The 25,499-nt window shown below is 30.8% G+C and overlaps 1 protein-coding gene across 1 annotated transcript in view; it reads left to right on the plus strand.

Annotated features, from left to right (window-relative positions):
• LOC124941151 overlaps window positions 1-18,978 on the plus strand; it is a 45,037-nt gene extending 26,059 nt beyond the window's left edge. The window contains exons 5-6 of the mRNA XM_047481428.1: window positions 17,199-18,175; window positions 18,572-18,978. Of these exons, the coding sequence (XP_047337384.1) occupies window positions 17,199-18,175; window positions 18,572-18,844 (1,250 nt within the window). The 3' untranslated portion in view covers window positions 18,845-18,978. The remainder of the gene's footprint in view (window positions 1-17,198; window positions 18,176-18,571) is intronic.
• The last annotated feature ends 6,521 nt before the right edge of the window (window positions 18,979-25,499 follow it).

Genomic DNA, 25,499 nt, shown 5'->3' on the forward strand with positions numbered 1-25,499 from the left:
TATCTTAGTATTCCACTAAAATATAAACAATTACATATTATACATTGTAGGCCACTTATACAAAGGGTAAAGAATTCAATATTCGGATGGGCAGCCAAGAAGCTCACGTGCGCTAGGTGAATTGAGCTAGTAAAGAGGGTAATCATGGGAATCATTGGGTATTGGTCTCAACAAATGGTGCTACCAAAGATAGTTATGAAATAGGTGAATCAACTTATGCGGAATTTCATATGGGGGAATCAAGAAAGGGTGGCAAAAAATTTAAGTGGACTGATCTTTGCAAACCAAATAAGGAGGGGGGATTAGGGCTGAAAAATTGCATTAAAGGGAATAAGGCTCTTACACTCAAACACTTGTGGGCGATAGGAAAGAAGCATGATTCTTTGTGGGTAAAGTGGTTACACTCAAGATTTATGAAGAAGGAATCGAGTATGTGGACTTGTAAAATTAAACTAGATATGCCCTGGTCACTAAAGAAGATACTAAAGCTTAAGGACAATGCTATACCTTTATTCGAGATCCGGCTAGGAGATAGTCGAAGAATCTTGTTTTGGCATGAATTGTGGTTTGAAAGTCTTCCCATTGTACTAAAAATAGAATTTGTGAGAATGCGTATAAGAAGAGACTGTGTTGTTATCTCGATGAGAGATATATGAGAAGGGAATAGAACATACTATTGAGACGTGTTACGGAGAGTGTAAGGATACTTGATAACGTCCAAATGTTACAGCTTAATAATACTATTGATTCACATGTTTGGAAGGTTGAAAATAATGGGAAGTTCAATTCAAACTTAGCTTGGGTATCTATTCATGAGAGGGGGAGAATGTGGGTTGATTTCATGTCGTATGGTCCTCTAAGGTCATTCCGAGGCAGAAATTTGTGTTGTGGTTGTTGTTTAGGAGAAGGCTATCAACTAGGGATCGTATCAAATTCATAGATATTCCGAATATTAGTTGTGTGTTATGTGACATAAATGAGGAAACAATGGATCATTTGTTCGATTGTGTCTGTTTGCTAAAACTTTATGGAAAAGATTCTCGAGGTGCATGGGATTGACAAGTTTTCTAGAATGGCAAGACATTAAGGAGAAGTTATCATTAAAATAAGAGGCAGTCGATTTTCTACTAATGCTTTCAAGTGTGGATTTGATTTGACTCTATATCACGTATAGGTCGAAAGGAATGCGAGGTTATTTTCTAGAGTTCAGAGAGATAAGGAGAAAGTTTGGAATGATATCGCTATGGACAACAAATCTCTAATCCACACATTGAGGCATATACCAATAACGTCGAATAATTGGATGCTATGTCAAGAATGGGGTATTAAGTTCGAGAAAGTCACAGAATTGAACTTGTATAAGGCGCTTTAGTTGTTTAAAATTTATGTTTGTAATTTTGTTTAGTCATGTGTTTTTTTGGATGATTCATTTGCTTTATAAAGTATCAAATTTAGGGTTTGTCTAGATTGATACAAATGAACTCATGCTGTTTTTTCTTTCCCTTTTGGGGTTTTTAATGAAATGGAAAATAAGTCGTTTTCCCAAAAAATAAATTAGAGACCGTTTTTAAAACGGGTAAGGAGGATGAAGCGTGAAATCCCTTTCTCAAGTATCACCAAACTAAGAATTTAAAGGAAACTTTAGTCAATATTTTTGTATACGTATGCCAACTTTTATTGATTTTCAAATATCATTTGGCGACTCTATTAGAAACTAAATAATCTTTTAGATTAATCATGTTTAATTAATTTAAACTAAAGATTTTCTAAATAATCAAATTGTGATCCTTCATTATATGATCCACAAAGAAGTGGAAGTTTATGTCGACAACACTGTCGTCAAGTCCAAGGATCAACAAGGGCATGTCCAAAACCTCAAAAAAAATCTTGCAAATGATTAGAAAGTATTAGCTACGACTTAACCCAAAAAAATGCATGTTCGGAGTCACAACTAGTAAAATGTTGGGCTTCATAATCACCCAAATCGAAGCGAATTCCTCTAAAATAGAAGCAATAATGGCTATGCTAGTACCTCGAAAGAAAAGAGAGGTCCGATGATTCTTTAGAAAAATTAAATACATTAGTCAACTCATCAACTATTTAAGCTTTTGAAAAAATACCAAAAATTCATATGGGACGAAAATTATCAAGAAGCATTTGACAAAATTAAGCCTCCCATATTCATGTCTCCTATACCCGACAACCCTCTAATACTATACCTTATTGTAACATAAACAATAATGAGAAGCATTTTAGCTCAAGAAAACGAAGATGAACTCAAGACAACTATTTACTACATTAGTAAGAGAAAGAATGGATGTGAGCTTAACTACACTACGGTTGAGAAGGAATGTTTGGCATTAACATGAGTCACCAAGAGGTTATGACACTACATGCAATATCATCCTATCAAGTTGGTATCTAGATTAAATCCTATTCATTTCTTATTCTAACGAACACTCTTATCTCCTAGGTTATCCAAATGGATGATGATGATATAAGAATGTGATAAAGTCTATACGATACCGAAATCTATAAAAGGAAACATTGTTGCGGACTTCTTAGCTGACCAACCCATCATTGTTGAGTCAGAAGACAAACTTGAATTCCCTAATGATGGAATTATAAGTATCACTTAAAACACATGAAAATTGATGTTTGAAGGTGCTCTAGGAAAGTAGGGGTTATGAAAATGGAATTATGTTAGTTGACTTGAAAGGGACATACAAGCCAATATCCATAAAACTCGAATACCTCGTTACCAATAATAAGGCCGAATATGAGGCATCCCTCTCAGGCCTCAAATTGGCATACGAAACAAGGGAAAGTAGTCAGTGACTCTAATTTGGTTATATCCCAAACCAATAGCACATGACAACTAAAAGGGGAAATTTGAAACCTTATCATGCCCATTTGACCAAACTCATGAACAAATTTGATCATGTATAATTTGTTCATATTCCAAGGATCCCAAACCGCTTTGCGGATGCTTTGGCTACTCTTGTAGCCATGGCTCAAATTCTCAACGTAATTAAAGTCAAACTCCTTAAGCTCCGACAAAAGTAAAGACATGCTTTTGAAAAGGGAACAATAACTTCCTATGAGAGTTTTGTCAAGTCCTGGTATTATACTCTCTAGAAATACATAGAGTATGGAGAATATATGTCCCATTTTCGAGAAAAGGAATGAAAACGGTGCATAGTATTCCATTAATTATGCTTAGATAACAAACAAACTTTATAGATGATATTTTGATGGTCAAAACATGCTATACATAGATAATCCAGAATCGAAAAGGATCATCGATGAAGTAAACAAAGGGACATGTGGCCCACACATGAACGAAATAGACTTAGCCAAGAAAATACTTCGTTTGTGATATTATTGGAAAATCCTATAACAAGACTGTGTGAGCTATGTAAGGAGTTGTCATCAGTGCCAAATTTATACTAACTTAAAGTATACTCCGACATCACTCCTCTATAATATGACATCCCCATGGCAATTTTCTACATGGGGCATTGATGTCATTGGGAAAATATACTTCCGTGCTTCAAACGCACACGAGTTTATACATGTAGCCATTGACTACTTTACCAAATAGGTTGAAGAAACTTCTTATAAAGTCTTCAAATAAACTCATGTTGCAAAATTCATCCGCACTAGCATCATTGCAAGATATGGAGTCCCTCACGCCTTGATTTCAAACAATGGTCGATACTTCGAAGGAAAAGTGTTACAATTACTCAATGAATTCAAAATCTAGCATCATAAGTCATCACCCAAATTAATGGTACAATTGAAGCGTTGAATAAAAATGTGAATAGGATCATCAAGATGACCAACACGTATAAGGACTGGCACGAAAAGTTGTCCTACGCCTTATAAGAATATCATACGACCGCTCGAACCTCAACGAATGAAACCCCCTACTCACTAGTTTATGGCATGGACGTCGTACAACCAATTGAGATTACAAGTCTGAGAATACTCTTAGAAATCCATGTTAACGAGGAAGATTGGATTAAATCTCGATACAATCAACTAACATTAATCGAAGACAAGAGGTTAAATTATATATGCAAAACCTAAGACTACCAAAAACGGATGTCAACTACCTTCAACAAGAAGGTAAAACTCAAGAATCTCAAATAAGGTGACCTATTTCTCAAACAAACTCGGGAACTCCTAGACCCATGGGGCAAGTTTTGTCCCTAATTGGAATGACCCTTTCTTATTAAGGAAATACTCAATAGAGAAGCAGGTTGCCTATCTACCATATAATGAGAAGGATACGTTTCTCCGAGAAATATCGATTCTCTTAAAATGTATTTTTGTATAATATCAAGATATGCGCATAAAATTTTTAAGCTCAACCTTGAAAGAAACTTATTTCAACAAAAGCTAACTCAAGTTTTGTAAATCTTGCACCACTAGTCAAATAACTCTTTTCTGAAATACGAAAGACATGATTCTTCATAATATAAAAATAAAAGGAAGAGAGAAGATACATAGACAACCTATATTTATGTAGGACCGATCTTAAATAAATAAAAAAAAATCCCAGTCCTTTCACCAAAAGAGAAGGAGAAACGATTTTCAGAAAGAGGAAAACCTTGATTCTTGCTATGATCAAATAAAGAGGATTCTAAGAAACAAGTATGGAAAAAGTTAATAGCGTCACTTTCCTACCAAAAGTGATAATCTCAAAATAGAATCCGATAATTTCATAATAACTACAATAGAAATGATATCGGTCATAATCTCTTTTTCATCTTAAACAATTATCCGAAAGAGTAATTCTCCAAAGAAGGTTTTTGAGGACAAGAACTGAAATACCCACACTTAAATCAAGGATGAGAGACACAAATCGAGAAAGAACTCCTCATCATTCTTTTACAAGAGAAAGGATAGGTTTATAACATAATACTTGGAAGAAAATAACCACAAAACAAAAATGTCAAAAAGAGAACACGGAATAAACCTAGAAAATCTGAACAAAAGGAGAGGAATATGTTTCTGTGTTGATTGAGGTATTGAAATCCTCATTCGTTGCTCACTCAGACCCTAATCTCATTTGCTATGGTAATAAAAGTATGTATCGATTCTACTAGATACACCTCTGAAAAACACGACTCAAAGAGGTTGAAGTATTGAAATCACCATTCGTTGTCCACTTAGACTCTAATTTTGATTGTTATGGAAAAAGAAAAGATGTATCGATTCTACTAAATATACCTAGGGTCAACAAAAGAAAAAAAACATATATGGAAAAGGAAACCCAAAGAAGAAAGTTGTTAAGCAATCAAACAAAAGTAGTTTAAGACTATCAAAATATTAAAGTTTTTTCCACCTTCTCCGAGAGTTAAGATTCCATATAATCGTTTATATACGAGATCAAATTTATAAATCGATATCTCAAAAATAGGGGGAAAAGAAATTTTATTTCCTTACAAGAATCACACAGGACAAGAAATGATGTTCGGAGCCAAAACACTTTTCAAATCCAAAGCATCATGATTTATTAAAGTAATGAAGATTTATAAAAATCTCGGATTAAAAGATAAGGACAAAAACTAGGAAGTGGAAAAATGTCCCTTTATCCAAAACACATGAGTCACCCTTTCATAATTAAAACTTGAAACCGTCGACTGACGAATTCCAACTAGTTGTGAAGGTCACTTTGGAAAAAAAAGAGGGATTTTGTAAAATTAATCTCTCAATAGGTACGTGACAACATTTTTATACGTTTCAAAAATAATATTATCTATTGATAAGTACCCGAGATTATTGCAAAACCTAAATAAGAAGTTAACCAACCAAAATTCTATCTCTCAATAGGTACGTGACAACGTTTTTATACGTTTCAAAAATAATATTATCTATTGATAAATACCCGAGATTATTTGTACATGGTCAAACTAAAACTCTATCTCTCGATAGGTACATGACATTGTTTTCATAATATTCAACAAAAACTTTATCTCTCGATAAGTAAACGAGATCATTTATACATGATCCAATCAAAACCCTAGCTCTCGGTAGGTACGTGACATCATTTTTATACGATTCAATGAAAACCTTATCTCTCGATAAGTACCCGATATCATTTGTACATGATCGAACCAAAATCCCATCTCTTGATAAGTACATGAGATTATTCATACATGATCTAACCAAAACTCCATCTCTAGATAGGTACATGAAATAATTTTTATAAAATTCAAAAAAAAAACCTTATATATTAATATGTATCAAACATTATTCATACATGATACTATAAAATCTCTCGATAGGTACATGACATTGTTTTTATACGATTCAATAAAAAAACTTATCACTCGATAAGTACCTGAGATCATTCATACACGATGTACACGACATCGTTATTTTTTTGGGAAAAAAGGTTAATACCATTTCATTAAATATCCTAAAAGTGGGAGGGTCAAGAATTATACATCGTTATTATATGATTCAACAAAAACATTATCTCTCAATAAGTACTCGAGATCATTTGTACATGATCCAACAAAAACCCTATATCTCGATAGGTATTTGACATCGTTTTTATATGATTCAACAAAAAACATTATCTCTCGATAAGTACTCATAATCATTCATACATGTTTCGACCAAAACTATATCTCTTGATAGGTAAATGACATCGTTTTTTAAACGATTCAGTAAAAATATTATCTTTCGATAAGTACCTAAGATCATTTGTACATGATCCGACAAAAATCTTATCTCTCGATAGGTATATGACATAATTTTTCTATGATTCAACAAAAACATTATCTATTGATAAGTACCCGAGATCATTCATACATTATTTAACAAAAACTATATCTCACGATAGGTATATAACATCGTTTTTATATCATTCAACAAAAACCTTATCTATTGATAAGTACCCGAGATCATCCGTCCATGATCCAACCAAAATCTTAACTCTCAATAGGTACATGACATCATTTTTATACGACTCATCGAAAACCTTATCTCTCAATAAGATCCAAGATCATTCATACATGATCTACGAAAAACTCTATCTCTCTATAGATACATGACATAGTTTTTAAACGATTCAAAAACCTTATATATTGATATGTACCTAAGATCATTCGTACATGACCCAACCAAAACCTATCTCTCGATAAGTACATGACATCATTTTTATATGATTCAACGAAAATCTTATTTGTTGATAAATTCTCGAGATCATGTGTACATGATCAAATCCTAAAACCCTATTTTATGATAGCTACATAACATCGATTTTATACAATTTGACCAAAATCCTATCTATTGATAAGTACAAGAGATCAATAATACATGATTCACCTGAAAACCTATATGTTGATAGTAGCATGATCATTTATATGTGATCACTCTATGTGTTAATTGTTAATTATCTTTTGTGACAAGTTTGTTAAACTCTCATGTACACTTATTTGTTGATAGTACCACGATCATTTGTATACGATCGCTCTATATGTTACTTATTGGTAACTTAAGTGAATAAGTTTTTCAAATTCTCACGTAAACCTATATGTTAATAGTATCACAATCATTTATATATGATCACTTTACACGTTACTTGTTGGTAACTCACGTGAATAAGTTTGTCAAACTTTCACGTAAACCTATTTGTTGATACTAGCATGTTTATTTATATATAATCGCTCTACACATTAATTGTTGGTAACTCATGTGAATAAGTTTGTCAAACTCTCACGTAAACCTATATGTTGATAGTACCATGATCATTTATATATGATCTCTTTACACGTTACTTATAGGTAACTCACATGAATAAGTTTGTCAAACTCTCACGTAAACTTATTTGTTGATAGTACTACAATCATTTATAAATGATCGTTCTAAACGTTACTTGTTGATAACTCACGTGAATAAATTTGTCAAACTCTCACATAAACCTATCTATTGATAGTGCTACGTTCATTATGATCGCTCTACACATTACTTTTTGGTAACTCGCGTGAATATGTTTATCGAACTCTCACCTAAACCTATATGTTGATAGTACTATGATCATTTATATATGATCACTCTACACGTTATTTGTTGGTAACTCACTTGAATAAGTTTGTCAAACTCTAACATAAACTTATTTATTGATAGTACCATAATCATATATAAATGATCGCTCTACACATTACTTGTTGATAACTCACATGAATAAGCTTGTCAAACTCTTACGTAAACCTATCAGTTGATAGTACAAAGATCATTTGTATATGATCGCTCTACATGTTACTTGTTGGTAACTCACGTGAATAAGTTTGTCAAATTGTCACGTAAACCTATCTATTGATAGTACCACAATCACTTATACATGATCGCTGAATGTTACTTGTTGATAACTCACGTGAATAAATTAATCAAACTTCCATGATAAGTATATATTATTTTAATACAACCATCACTTATATATAAAAAATGGGACAACGGATTAAGCGTGTAGCCCACAAACACACTTAACCATTTAACTAGGCACAGAACTTGCCACATGATGGGCTCGAAACCAGGACCTTAGGGTGAGAATATCCACCTCTTGTTAATGTTAGGCTAGAAGAGGGGATGTATCACTTATATATACGATTGCTCTAAATGTTACTTGTTAATAAATTCTATGGAAAATTTACTAACTCTTACAATTAATCATATTGGCTAATAGGTACTCACAATAATTTGCACATGATCACATCAAAACATAATATACTCATTAATAATTCCCGTGAGCAAGTTTGTCAACTCTCACATAAATTTAACTTTAACAGTACTACGTCTATTATACACAAGATTGTCAAAATCGAGAGTTTACGTAGAATCGTTATCTAGTTATAAACTCGTAAAATTTAGAGTTTACATGAAATCGTAAGAGTTTAATTTGAAAAAATAATAATTATATATTATTATTATTTATATATATAATTAAGTATTTTATACTTATCCAATTTTAAGAAATTATATATTTTAATATAAAATTAATTAAAAAATAATAACAAATAACACTATAAAAAGTTATAGTTACTAAATTAATTATATTAATTAATTTATTTAAATAAATAATAACTTTATTTTTTATTTTTTAAATATATATTTGTTTTTTTAAAGTAAAATCGTATAGAATCGTAAAATCGAAATTATTTATAAACTCGTAAAATCTTATTAATGTAAATTTAAAATCGTAAGAGTTTACTTAAAATCAGACTCGTTAGCCTAATGTGATTTCGTAAAATTATAAGATTTTAAGAGTCAACTCGAGATTTTGACAGCCTTGGTTATACATGATCACTTTGAAAGTTACATGTTAGTAACTCTTGTGAGCAAGTTTATCAACATTCACGTAAACTTATCTCTTGATAATATTATAATCTTTTACACGTGATTGGTTTGAACATTACTTGTTAGTAACTTTCGTGAGCAAGTTTGTCAAACTCTCACGTAAACCTAACTCTTAATAGTACTACGATCATTTGCACATGATCACTTGAATTATTACTTGCGAGTAACTCACATGAATATGCTTATCAAACTTTCATGCCCCTTATATATATGATCATCCCAAAAAATATTAACTAAATAATATCGGCCGATAGTTATAAAAAATACATATGACATGAATAGTATGTTGATATTCACGTTTAACAAAAGTTGATTTCTCAATCAAATCTATAATTCTTCATGCACCATCATCCTATACACTTTGTAGATGCTTTATTACGATCGGTAAGTATGATCCAAATAACAAGACTACCCTTGGTTCAAAATTAATCCTTGTTAGGATAATTACCAAAGAAGGATTCATAATCATGAAGAAATACTCGGAAACTTCAATTCGAACCCACATTTTCACACTAGCATCTACCCACTTAAGGTTCTATCTTTCCATTACTCTCACACAAAATCATAAATTGGACAAGAAAACCTAGTGTCATATGTCATACTCGAACCCACATTTTCACAAACTAATTTGTTGTAATCAAACTTGGTTCGAGAGGGACACTCTATAAACACAAAATTTTACCTACCAAATTTATAAATTTTAAAATAATTATCTTGAATAAATAAAATCATAATAATTAAAATTAAGGTAAAAATATGTTTAAATAATTAATTGGATTAATTATTTTCATAATTAAACCCCAAATAATTAAGATAATGATCAAAAAATAAATTAAATAATTTAAGATAAATGTTGTACTCATTTATCTCAAATAAATTTTAAAAAATAAAAAGGAATTAAAATAATTAGTTTAGAATAAATGTTGTATTCATTTTATCCCAAATAAATTATTATTAGACCCCAAAAATATACAAAATAAAATAATGAAAATTTTATTAAAAATATTTTGTATATTAAAAGTAAATGTCAACTAACGTGCGCCTCAACATCGTTAGCCCAAATTCAACGGAATGCCCAGAAGATGACGGAACACAAACGAAAGCCCAAGCATTCGCATTTCAGCCCAAAACAATGCCGTTTTACCCTTAGTTTGTCTTCTTCCTTGCGACGAACAACCATGATTATTGGCAAAAACTTTTTATTTTTCAAAAGAGGAACTCGGTTGATACTCAACCAAAACGGATGATTCAAAGCTGAAATGATCACCCTACCATAGTGATCATTACATCTACAACCCTAGGCATCTTCATCGCCTATAGCAATCAACTAGATGAAGAACAGATAAAATGTCATTAATGGGTTTTGACTGAAATTCGATCTAATTAGTTATTAAACGACCTTATGAGGATATAAATAGCTTCCCCTGAGGCAAACTGAAGGTAAGGAATCCAATCTAAAGCCCTCAATCAATCTCAAACAAAATCCGTCACTAAAATTTTCACACTTTTCTTAAAAATTTTGAAACTTTGTATAATGTTGTAAAGCTCGGTTCTAGGCATTCATAAAGCTTCTAAAATAGTTCTAGAGTGTTCTCCAACTCAAATTAAGCTTCCAATCATACTTTAATTTGATTTACAAGTTCAAATTGAATTTTTTACATTTTAGTTCAATCGATCTTATATATTGTCTGATTGTTCAATTTTTTATTTGGAAAATGATGCTAAGATCACTTGTAAGCTTTCTATCGAAATAAATCTAATCAATCCAAATCAAAAGTACCCAAATTTGATTTTAAAAATTTTCAAAATCGGGTTTCTATTCTTAGGTTATAATTCAAGAACTTCAACCCAAAAACCTTCCCAACATGCTTATAAGGATATTATGAGGATATTCGGACCAATTCCAAGTAATCTTGATCATGTTTGATAAAAACTAAATTATTTATAAATATAAAAAATTATGTTCATGAATTGGTTAATATTAATAGTCAATGTTCATGTTTTGGTTTCATTCGATCATATGAAGTATAAGGAAGTGATTGGCCAACTTCTTACACTTCATAAAGCTTTAAAAATCTAAAACATGCTTTCCTCTAAAAATGGTTGATATGAATGGAACATCATCCTCATCAAATGATGCATCGAGATGATATTATAAATGATTTTGGGGACTAGGTGAAGCTCCCCATACCCTTGGATCGAAAGATCATATCTCTAATCAAAATCATTAAACCTGTAGTTTGATGTTCTTGACCACCGATCGATAGTTTGACTTGGGTTAGATTTCTGACCGAGAATATCGAACCCTCTCCCGCATCTGACCGAGGAAATTTAGCCTAGAACCAAGAGCTCTTGGCACCCTACTAAGGAATCTCGCACCTGGCCATGAATTCTTAGTCTATGACCGAGAGCTCCTCGCACCCTAACTGAGGAATCTCGTACCCGACCGAGGATTCTTAGTCTAGGATCGATAACTCTCGCACCTTGACTAATGAATCTCACACCCGACCGAGAATTCCTAGTCTAGGACTTAGAGCTCCCAACACCTCGACCGAGGACCTTCCACACTCGACTGTGGATTTTTAACCTAGGACTAAGAGCTCCCAGCACCTCGACTGAGGTCCTTCTACACCCGACCGATGATCCTTAGCCCAGGGAGCGAGAAAATTAAATAGATTTGGGTATCGAAAATATCCTTAGCACCTCATACACCTCGATTAGGGTGAGAAAATTACCGATATTATAGGTGTATCAAAAATACCGTAACGAAATATATCGAAAATATCAATTTTTAAGGTATACCGAAAAAATGTAAGGTATGGTACCGATACTGAAATTATTGGTACGGTAAAGGTATGGAATTTTAAAAATTTTGGTATATCGAGATATACTGGAATACCGAAATAGTATTCATAAATTAAAATATGATATATATAATACTCATAAGGAAATAATTAAATAAATTTGATATTAATTTCATTATAGAAATATAATTTTTGAATAATATTAAATTATAATTATACTGAAATATTATTCAATCGTTACCTTACCGATGAGATTGATTTTTTTAAGATAATATAGTTTTTAGGTATCAAAGGTATAATATCGATACCTTACCGAAATAAGATATACCGAAATCAATGTAAGGTATTATATAAATGTTTTGTATACCGAAATTAAGGTATACTAAAATAAAGGTAAGGTAAAGGTATGCATTTTTTGCATACCGAAATTTTTGGTAAGATATAAGGTATGTATAAAACATTAAGGTTTACAGTATCATAGGATCAGTGTAATCAATAGAGACGGGGGTCTGACAATTGATAACAACTTCGAAAAAACAGATTGATATACATCCTATTAGGGATTAATATCACTTTCTATTATTTGCAAACCTTCACAAATCTTGAAAACGATTCAAGTGCGGAACTGTTTGTTTGGGTTTGAAGTTTTGAACCAATAAGATTGTAAGGACTGAAAGTAAAGAACACAGCAAGATGTTTATGGATGTTCGGAGCTAACTCTCCTACGTCACCCCTTCTTCCAACAACCGGAAGGATTTCACTAAACTTCTTTGAATCAAATACAGCTCACTAAATAGTTAACACTCTGTTGAACAGATCACACTCTGTTCAACATACAATATGATCAATAATATCTCTCAGTTAAACAATGTTTGATTTCTTAAAAATGATGTACAATTAGTAAGTGCAAGAGCAAAATGAGTAAGAAGAATTCAATTCAATAACTGGTAGACCGAGAGTAAGCAAGAGAGATTCAGCCGTTGTTCTTGAGCATCTATTTGTAGTAGAAGGACACCAACGGTCGAATCTTCTTCATGGACACGTGGCACGCGCCCATAGGATGTCCACCTAAACGACAAAGTACAAAAGACTATGTGCTCATGGAACGTGGTTGTACTGAACGATAGTGCATCGGATATCCTTCTGCAACTGTCAAGTACTGAACAAGTAGTGGGAGGGATATTTGTGTACATGGCGTTCATTCATTGGATGCGAATAGTTGACGTATTGGTCTACAAGAGAAAGTGGAGCAAGAGTAGCGTACAACTAGTTGATCGTGGGTAGACGTATGCTAACTTCAATCGGCTGCTGAAGCGAGGCATTAGACATGCTCCATTAGACGGCCAAGTCTAAGGGAGTTAGACGCCAACATCTAAAAGCGAGTTCCATTAGACTACCACGTCTAATGGAGTTAGACTGCAACGTCTAACGTCACATCACTTCAGACTAATCTGAAGGAGTTAGACACCAACGTCTAACTACGTGTTTGATAGACTGCCACGTCTAATTACGTATCTGTTAGACTACCACGTCTAACTACGTATCTGTTAGACTGGCACGTCTAACTACGTATCTGTTAGACTGGCACGTCTAACTACGTATCTATTAGACTAACACGTCTAACTACGTATCTGTTAGACTAGCACGTCTAACTACGTATCTATTAGACTAACACATCTAACTACATATCTGTTAGACTAGCGCGTCTAACTACGTATCTGTTAGACTACCACATTTAACTACGTATCTATTAGACTACCACGTCTAACTACGTATTTGTTAGACTATCACGTCTAACTACGTAACACGTCTAATTAGACTACTTAGACCACGTCTAAGTTGGCCAGATCTGATGCACCTACATAGAAACAAATAGACGACTTAGCTTGGTTCATATCTAAACATCATCAAAACTCAATTGATTAATATTTAGCATTTTTATGTTAATTAACTCTTTACTTAGTTTTCCAAACAATTTCTTCTAAGTTAATTAACTCTTAATTTTTCCCAATATAGTACCAACCCACCCCTAACCTCGATTGAGAGCTCCCGCACCTTGACCGAGAGACTTCGACCTAGGAGACCGAGGTATCGACACCTTAGACTGAAAGGACTAGTCCTAGGGCCTATTTGGTTTAGATTTTAAAATTTCAATTTTTATTTTTAATTTGAAGTCCCAAACCATTTTTTAAAATTGTGTTAAAATATAAAATAATTTCAATATATTTTTAGAATATTTTCATAAATAAAATTTTGATAAGGGCTTGTTTGAGATTTATTTTTAGATCCTAATAACTTAAACTGATAATTTTTAAATACTTTCCTCAACAATCATTGACATTAATTGTAGGTACCAACATTTAAATATTATTTTATAATTTAAAATGAAATAAAAAATTATGCATGTCTAGGACCTAAGGAATAATTGTTTAAATAAAACGTAATAAAACAAAATTTTTTAAATCCAAAATTTTATAAATTAGAGACCGTTTTTAACGGAGGCAAAATATATATAGTGAGAAAGTCTTTCCTGAATATCACCAAGCATCGAATTCAAAAGAATTTATAGTTAAATGTACGATTGTATACGTATATAAAATATTTTTTTTATTGATTTTAAATAAAACATCAATTGGACACTCTTTCATTAAATAAATGATCTCTTAAATTAATTATTTTTAATTAATTTAAATACATATTTCCCATAATCAAATTATAATTTGATTATCTTAAATCAAAAAGATTATTTAAAATTTGATCGAAGATTAATTTTTGTTATAATTAATTTCAAAATATTGGGACATATTTTTATAAATCTTTTTAAATAATATTTTATTAAAAAAAAATTGACAGTAAATCGAAATTAAAATTTCTTGAATCACAAGTTTTTTTGGTATAATTTTTTTTTCAGAGTTTACAACTAATCTATGCTCATCTATGTTAATTATATTTTTTTTCAGAGTTTACAACTAATCTATGCTCATCTATGTTAATTATATGTATTCTCCTTCCCCACTAATGGGCATTTTTAGTGGTTTTTATGATAAATGGAAGGTTTTAAATTTATAATGTCTTTACAATGATTAAATCAATTTATTTTAAATTTGATAAGAGACATATTTAAGTGAGGAATGATAGAGAGTGCGAATGGGAGACAGCGACTGAGAGAGCGATGGTCTAAGTGGCCGATATGTGGAATTAATAAATAAATAAAAATATAATAATAATTAAAACTTGTAGAATATTAATTTCTCTCTCCTCTTATTAAATAATTTCTCTATATCTCTACAAATTAATTTATCTCATTTATCCATATTCTCACGATTATTATTTTACATATTTATTATCTCTCATTTAACCGGTTAAAATAACTCAATAATTACAATAAACTCTCACATTAAATATTTTAATAATATGTTTAAATAAATTCTAAACTCTAAACCTTAAACCCTAAACTCTAAACCCTAAACTCTAAATCTTAAACCCTAAACTTTAAACCCTAAATTCTAAATACTAAATTCTAAACCCTAATTAATATCACTCTGATTAGTTGAATTATGAATTTATCTCTTTTAATTTTATTTTATTTTTATGACTTTTCAATTTATTTATTTATCAAATATTTTTTATTTATTTTTTATGGCCTCTTTTTTCTTTTTTTAATTATTTTATAGGATATAAATTATTTAATAATAAGAGAGAGAAAATAATTAATAATAAAAGAAAGAATATTTTAAGTGGGTCAAACCACGTAGGCATTGCTGAATCATTATAGAGAGCGCGAATGGGAGACAGCGACTGGGAGAGAGATGGTCTACGTTGGCCGACATGTGGAATTAATAAATAAATAAAAATATGATAATAATTAAAACACGTTTGTAGAATATTAATTTCTCTCTCCACTTATTAATTAATTTCTCTCTCTTATTAAATAATTTCTCTCTATCTCTACAAATTAATTTATCTCATTTATTCATATTCTCACGATTATTATTTTACTCATTTATTTGATATTTATTATCTCTCATTTAACGGTTAAAATAACTCAATAATTACAACAAACTCTCACATTAAATATTTTAATAATATGTTTAAATAAATTCTAAACTCTAAACCTTAAACCTTAAACTCTAAAATCTAAATCCTAAACTCTAAACTCTAAATCCTAAACTTTAAACCATAAATTCTAAACCCTAAATTCTAAACCCTAATTAATATCACTAATTAGTTGAATTATGAATTTATCTCTTTTAATTTCATTTTATTTTTATGACTTTTCAATTTATTTATTTATCAAATATTTTTTATTTATTTTTTATGCTTTTTTTTTTTCTTTTTTTAATTATTTTATAGGATATAAATTATTTAATAATAGGAGAGAGAAAATAATTAATAATAAAAGAGGAAAAATAATTAATAATTATTTAAGAATATTCTAAGTGGGCATCGCTGGATCATTCACTGTCTCAAGTTGCGCTCTTTATCATTTTTCATATATTTATATCATTCCTCTCAAGTATATATATTTAGGAACAAATTAACACTAAATATGTTTAAATCGAATCAAATATGTGGAATTTACTTTTGAATCAATATAGGCCTAGCAAGCAAGAGGGGGTAGACAGTGGGGACCGGAACCGGAACCGGAAGAAGCAAACAAAAGTCATAAGAATTTGTGGAACGAATAATTGAAACAAAAAGGACAAAGGAAGTCCCTCTCACGTCCGTTGAGAGGAGGGAAGGAATAGTTATCATCGTGTGGGATCATAAGAAATCCTCAACATAGACATATAGCCAATCAGGATACAGAGATTAAGATTGGCTTTACAAGATTACCCAATCAACGATCAGATAATGGAAACTTATGGATCCCACTATTGAAAACAACCAAAAGCGCAGTGACAGACAATATCTCTCTCTGGCTCACTGCAGACTTTGTACAAAGAGTAAAAGCGCTCTCTTCGTGGGTCTACAAACCCACTTGTTTAATCAACAAAAATATATACATATATACTGTTTCAGATTCAGTTCTTCAAATCGTCGGAGAAAGAAGTGCGAATGCAGTGGGAGGAGGAAAGATGATTAGGGCATGCGACAGTTGTCTAAACAAACGAGCAAGTTTCTATTGCAAAGCTGACGATGCTTTCCTCTGCCAAACATGCGATTTATCTGTTCATTCGGCGAATCAAGTCGCGAGAAGACACGAAAGGATTCGTCTCAACAAGACTTCGAATTTGCTTGGATCGGCTGAATTGGATTCAATAGGATCCGCACCTGCTTGGCATCGTGGGTTCACACGTAAAGCCCGCTCGACTCGTAAGTCTGCTGCTAGGACCCGTTTGATTGATAGTAAAAGTCCTCTTCCGTTTGTCCCTGAGATTAATAACGAAGATCAAGCTTGGCCCGAGGTTGACGTCGATGTTGATGTTGATGTTGAAGCTGATGATGATGATGAGCTACTCTATAGGGTTCCGGTTTTTGACCCATTTGGTGCCGAGAATGATTTTGATATTGAATTGAATAGTATGTTGATGGGTCATGATGGAAACGAGAAGCTGGATATCCAAGAAGAAGAAAATCAAGAAACTTGTGGTGATGATGATGATGACTTGAAGAATCTTGATCAGCTTCTTGAATCGGATATGGATCTTGCGGAATTTGCGGCGGATGTGGAGAATTTGCTGGGTAAAGGAATGGACGAAGACGATGGATCCGGGTGGATTAAAGAATTGGGATTGTTTGATCAATGCAAAAAAGAACCTTCCCTTGAGATAGAAGTACAAGAAGATGATCAATCCCAATTGGAAGTTCTTGGATCCCAAATGGAAATAAGTGTACCAAAATTGGAGAGTGATAATAAAGTTTGCACCCCTCCATTTTGCGTGACAAAGAACAAGTTCTTGAGACTAGACCATGAGGCAGTTATCGCTGCCTGGTCTTCTAAAACCTCGCCATGGGCTGACGGGAGGCGACCTGTTTTTAACCTAGAAGATTTCGTTGTAAGTTCTCTCTTCTTTCTCACACAAACACAATCATTGTCACTTACATGGGATTGCATGTTCATATACTTAATTCATAACCGGCCACTTTAGTTTAAATTGATAAACTATTACACAATTATTAGTAGGTATTTCATGCATGCTTAATAGAAATTAATAATGTTATTTTCTAAGTCATAAGGTAGTTTAATTTTCCCATCATATAATAATCAAACGCAAAAGAAAGTAATTACGATACCCCACATAGATTTGTGGGCATTCAGAAATCTAATTGTGTGGTCTTCATGAAAATATTTTTACTTTTTTTTTATTATTTTCTAAGAAAAAGTTGTTTAAATGAATGCTTGCATTGCATGCAATAGTTCTAAATTTACACAGTTTTGTTTTCATGATTAGGAATCAATATTTGAAGGGGGTTCTTCTTCGCTAAACCAAACTTATGGAGGTATTCATATGGGGAATGTAAGAATCAACAATGAGGGAAGGGAAGCACGAGTTTCAAGATATAGAGAGAAACGAAGAACACGATTGTTTTCAAAGAAGATTAGATATGAAGTTAGGAAGATAAATGCTGAGAAAAGACCGAGGATGAAAGGACGATTTGTTAAGAGGACTCCAACTTTTGCAGGGTCGTCTCCTTACAACAACTATCTCATGTTGAACAAATAACCACAGTTTTGTAGTTCTTCTTCCCTTTGGGCCTCTTATGTAATAAAATAGTTAATTATAGGGTTTTGTATTTACTGTATATACCTACTTTTCTTATTAATAAGGCATCTCTTTATATATAAACATTTGGAGCCCAACTATAAATGTGGTGTATCAACTGTACGTGGACATTCTATTGTAGGCACAAGTTGATTAATTAATATATAGTGAAGTGAATGTGATTGGAATAATATGACTTCTAAATGCAAATATAGAGTGTTTTGACAAAAGTATTATGGGAAAATAGTTGAGTATTGACACCAGAAAATATTTAGGGAGTGTCATATGTACACAAGGAGATCGAGAATCATATCATAAGAACTTTGATTTCAAATTTTTTTTCTTCCATAAATCGTCGATAAGAAAGAAATTATTAGAGAAGTAAAACGTATCTTTGAGATCGTATGTGTACCATGAATATGAAGCAAGGATGCTTAAAAAACTTGTGAAAAAAAAACTAAAGACATTAATGTTAATTATAACCATTAAAAATTAAGTAAATTTTACTTTATTTTGAGTCTTACTCATTTGAGAACTTGTTTAGAACTTTTTAGTATTATAGTATTTTTCTGAATTTTGTGGTTTAGATCCAAGTTTACCTATAATAAGTAGGCACATGCTGATTAATATATAGTCAAGTGAATGTGTTTGGAATAATATGGACTTCTAAATGCAAATATAGAGAGTGCTTTGACAAGAGTATTATGGGAAAATAGTTGAGTATTGGCACCAGAAAACATTTAGGGAGTGTCACATTTACACAAGGAAATCGAGAATCATATCATAAGAACTTTGATTTCAATTTTTTTTTTCATAAATTGTCGATAAGAAAGAAATTATTAGAGAAGTAAAACGTATCTTTGAGATCGTATGTACCGTGAATATGAAGTAAGGATGGTTATTTGTGAAAAAAAACTAAAGACATTAATGTTAATTATAATCGTTAGAAGTTTGTAATGCACTCCCTAAATAAGTAAATTTTACCTTAATTTGAGTCTTACTCATTTGAGAACTTGTTTCGAACTATTTAGTATTATAGTATTTTTCTGAATTTTGAGGTTTAGATCCAAGTTTACCTATGATTAACTTATTTTATAATTTAAGGCTTGGGTTTTTAGATAGTATTTTCTTTACTAATTGTCTTACATATATATATATATATTTGAAAGTGATAGTTTATTTTTAAATTTCTATAATATCAATTTGTAATTTCAAAATGACATTTTTTTTGTTTTGAGATTCATATATGAACATTACAAAAGGTTATAAAGATAATTTTGCAGATTAGTTGAATACAATGAATCGTGGGATCACAATTTCCTTGCTTGAGGCATTCAAAGTTGGTTGTTCGGCAATTTTTTTGGATCACCAACAATGCACTAAGTTTGATTTGAGTCCATCAAATCATCGAGAAATGAGGTGGTGATCATATATTTCTTTTAGAAACTGGAAGAGGGTATATATTCTAAGTTCTAACACCTATTTTTATGATAAATTTACTTTGACTAGTCTAATACAGATTTATGAGAGTAGCTATTGAGTTTAGTAAATATTTATTAAAGTTGCAAATTTCACATTTGATCATGAGATTTGCAGTAATAATAGTATGTCCAGCCACACATTGTATCATATAACAATTTATAAATTTGATAATTGCTTAGTTTCCTTCTTTACTGAAATTAATTAAAACACTTTTTTTAATGAGATGTTTAACTTACAATATATGTTAACTTATAATTTAAGATTTCCATTGTACTTCCAATTTATTTAATACTATAACCATTTTAATCAATCACATAATAAAGTTATATGACATGTTTAGAAAATAGTTAAATATATTTTTTACTGGGAACACAAAATTATAGTGAAATCCTGTTAAAAAATAGTTCAATAAAAGTTACTACCATAAACTACGAGCAAAACCAAAGGAAAATAAATCATCCACAGCATTAATTAAATTCAATCCTGAACAACTCAAAGGGAACACATAGGGACTTGTTTGTGTTATTCAAAGCATTTTATTAAATAATTTATATGATTCATTAATTTATTTTTCTATAAAATCTTTATATTGTTAATTAATTAATATAATTTGTTTCATATATATTAAAATCAAAACAAAGTTATTTAAGTACAATAATGATGTCTAATGCCTTGTTATGTGTTCACTTATTTTTTATAATTAAAAAATATTGATTAAGGTTGATTTTGAGACTGAGTTTTTTTAATAAATATTTTAAATATATAAATATATGATAATAAACTAAGCTTAAATAAAATAGAAAATATTTTAATTAATTAATTAAGTATTAATAAATATTTTAAATATATGATAATAAACTAAACTTAAATTAAATAAAAATATTTAATATTTTAATTAATTAGTTAAGTACTAAAATTGATATTAGAAAATAAAATTAAAAGTTGAAATTATTTAAAGTCATCTAATGTTATCTTTACACAATTTTATAATTTTAAACTAAAATAAATCAAATAATAAATATATTTTATTTTATGTATTTATTTTTCTAATTATTTTTTCTCTTATTAATTATATACATATATATTCTCACTAATCATAATACATATTTTTTTATTAATAATTTTTATTATATATATATATATAATATTTTCTTTATTAGCATAAATAATTTTGTTGATAAATATAAAAATTAATTAATTGGTAATAAATATTAAATACAAAATATATATACATACACAAAATCTCAAGTGGTCTTTCAGTTAAAGTGCTCACATAAAAGATTCGAATCTCCAAACATTCAAATTTAAATTTTTAAGAATGCATTATTGACTATAATATATAATATATAGTGACACAACATTTAAAAAAGGATACGAGCCATTTGAAAGTGTAAAGTCGGAATTAGTGGTTGATATTAAGATCATTTAAAGCGTGAAGTCACGAGATGGATGTCGGGTGGTGGGTAGTGCTTCGTTTGACGGGCATTTGAAAGTGTGAGGTTACGAGATGGAGGTCGGGTGGTGGGTGGTTTGTCGAGTATGAGGTCAGAATTATTGGTTGGTTTGGCAAGCATTTAAAAGTGTGAGGTCACGAAATAAAGGTCGTGTGGTGGGTGATTTATCGAGTGTGGAGTTAGAATTATTGGTTGGTTTGGCGAGCATTTGAAAGTGTGAGGTCACGAAATGGAGGTCGGGTGGTGGGTTGTTTTTCGAGTGTGAGGTTAGAATTATTGATTGGTTTGGTGAACATTTAAAAGTTTGAGGTCAAGAAATGGAGGTCGGGTGGTGGGTGGTTTATCGAGTGTGAGGTCGGAATAGTTATTGGTTTGACAACATTTGAAAGTGTGAGGTCACGAGATGGAAGTCAGATGGTGGGTGGTTGTCAAGTATGAGATCATTAGTGGTTGGTTTGGCAAGCATTTAAAAGTGTGAGGTCACAAGATGGAGGTCGGGTGGTGGGTGGTTTGTCGACTGTGAGGTCGAAATTAGTTGTTGGTTTGACAAATATTTGAAAGTGTGAGATCACTTGCATAAATAATTTTTTGGTTAATATAAAAATTAACTAATTGATAATAAATATTAAATACAAAATATATATACATACACAAAAAAATAAAATTATTTCAACAATCTCAAGTGGTTTAGCGGTTAAAGTGCTCACATTTTATGCTTAAAACCAATGTTCGAATCCCAAAATATGCAAATTTAGATTTTCAAGATTGAAGTATTGATTATAATATATGATAACGCAATTATTAAACAAAGGATACGAGACATCTGAAAGTGTGAGGTCGGAATTAGTGGTTGGTTTGACGATCATTTAAAAGTGTGAGATCACGATATGAAGGTCGGGTGGTGGGTAGTGGTTGATGTAGAATTATATTAGAAAGAAACAATTCTAAGAATGGAATGTTATCAATTATAATTGATTTGATTTTTATTTTATTTATAGATTTGATTTTTATTTTATTGATATGTAATTTTCACTATTTAACCACTAGACTTCTTATGTAATCCAAAAAGAAAATACAAGTAATAAAATATTATTTTCCCTCTCTCAAAATTGACATACTCATCAAGGCGATTCGAGAAAGTATGTGGCAAGTTGGGCAGTCTCAACATCTACTACCCAACATTAGAGAGAGTGTGAATTTATCTTGGAAGGAAACAATTCCAAGAATGGAAATTCTAAGAATTGAATGTTATCAATAGCAAATCAATAAGAATAATTGATTTACTACTTGATTGAAGATTTGCTGTTGATTATCAAATCAATTATAATTGATTGGATTTTTTATTTTTTTATAGATTGGATTTTTATAGTATCGATATTTTATTTTATTTTATTGATATGTAAATTTCACTATTTAAGCACTAGACTTCTTAGATAATCAAAAAAAAAAATACAAGAAATAAAATATTATTTCCTCTCTCTCAAAATTCTACAGTTGGTTTGGCGAACATTTGAAAGTGTGAGGTCATGAGATGAAGGTGGGTGATGGGTGGTTTATCGAGTGCGATGTCATAATTATTGGTTGGTTTGGCGAGCATTTGAAAGTGTGAGGTCACGAAATGAAGGTCGAGTGGTAGGTGGTTTGTCAAGTATGATGTAAAAATTATTGATTGGTTTGACGAACATTTGAAAGTGTGAGGTCACGAAATGGATGTCGGGTGGTGGGTGATTTGTCGAGTATGAGTCCGGAATTAGTTGTTGGTTTGACGAGCATTTGAAAGTGTGAAGTCACGAGATGCAAGTCGTGTGGTAGGTGGTTTGTCGAGTGTGAGGTCATTAGTGGTTGGTTTGGTGAGTATTTGAAAGTGTGAGATCACGAGATGGAGGTCGGATGGTGGGTGGTTTGTCGACTGTAAGGTCAAAATTAGTTGTAGGTTTGACGAGCATTTGAAAGTGTGAGGTCATGAGATGGAGGTCTAGTGGTGGGTGGTTTGTCGAGTGTGAGGCCGAAATAAGTTGTTGGTTTGACAAGCATTTGAAAGTGTGATGTCACGAGACGAAGATCAGGTGGTGAATGGTTTGTGGAGTGTGAGGTTAGAATTAGTGGTTGGTTTGACGAGCATTTGAAAATGTGAGGTCACGAGATGGATGTCAGGTGGTGGGTGGTTTGTCGAATGTGATGACGAAATTAGTTGTTGGTTTGACGAGCATTTGAAAGTGTGAGATCACGAGATAAATGTCAGGTGGTGGGTGGTTTGTCGAGTGTGAGGTCGAAATTAGTTGTTGGTTTGACGATTATTTGAAATTGTGAGGTCACGAGATGGAGGTCGGGTGGGGTGGTAGGAGGTTTTTCGAATATGAGATTGGAATTAATGGTTGGTTTTTGAAAGTGTGAGATCCCGAGATGTAGGTTAGGTGGATGATGTGTTGAGTGTGAGGTCGAAATTAAGATTGCTGGTTGAGTTTGACGAGAGATAAGAAATGTGTCATCAATTGAGGTCGACTAAGATTGATGAGTGGTTCCACGAGAGGATAAAAAAATATATGAAAAAATTTGAGTTAAAAAATGATGGTTAATTAAGGGGTTAAGTGAGGTGCCAAAATAAAATATATGTTAACATTAAGTTTAAAATTAAATTTAATTTTACAAAATAGAACCAATTTTAAATTAGTTAGATTTGAAAATATTAATTTTGTCTAAAATATTTATTGATAAATAATATTTTAAATACATTTTTTAATTCATTCTGATTAATAATAGTATTGGAATTAGAGTTTCTTTAAATAAAGAGATGTGATAGTACAGAGAACGAACAGTTAACGAAAGATACTCTGCTGCTCGGATGTGTTAGAAAAAAAAAAAAAAAATCAATGAAATGAAATAATAAGCATTTCAAATTTGAATGTGACAATTGCTTGAAAGAGTGAATCGTTTTTACATGTCAGCTATTTACATAAAACATTATTTTATAAATTTTAATTTTCAAACATTAAAAGTATAATAATTCTAAATATTATAACAACTTTTAATTCATTGACAATGTACTAAAACACTTCATATCAAGGTGTGAAATGAAAATAAAAATCACTCGTTAAATAATAATCCGCTTTATATGATCCTTACATTAAACAATTTTTTTTTTTTTTTCCATTTCATCCAACTGGAATGCCCACCCATCTTTAAATCAATATTAATTTATTTACGTAATCTTATTAGTTGTCATTATAAAAATTATAAAAATTATAATATTGAATAAAATGATTTAAATAATATTAATATATAATAATATAATAAATTATTTTTTAAAAGTAATATTTTTAATATTTTAGTTAATTTTTTTTATTAATGTAATTAATGATTAAAAATATAAAAAGATGTTTAATTATGGTTGAATTCATTTTGGATTAATAACTCTTTTATCTATTCAATCATATATTTTTTTTAAATAAAAAAAGTATTATTAATTAAAATAAAGAGTTATATATAAAACTAAATTGTAAATAAACATCATTGAAAATTAAAAAGATATACACAAAAGTATTACATCCACAATCACTTCACTGCCATTTAATAAAAAAAAAATATAATTTTTTTAATATTGATTTAAACTAAATAATATTTTAAAATATAACTTGATCAAACTTATATTTATAAATTTATTCAATATTTTTAGCTAAATT

Source organism: Impatiens glandulifera, chromosome 1, assembly GCF_907164915.1.
Source record: "Impatiens glandulifera chromosome 1, dImpGla2.1, whole genome shotgun sequence".
NCBI lineage: Eukaryota > Viridiplantae > Streptophyta > Magnoliopsida > Ericales > Balsaminaceae > Impatiens > Impatiens glandulifera.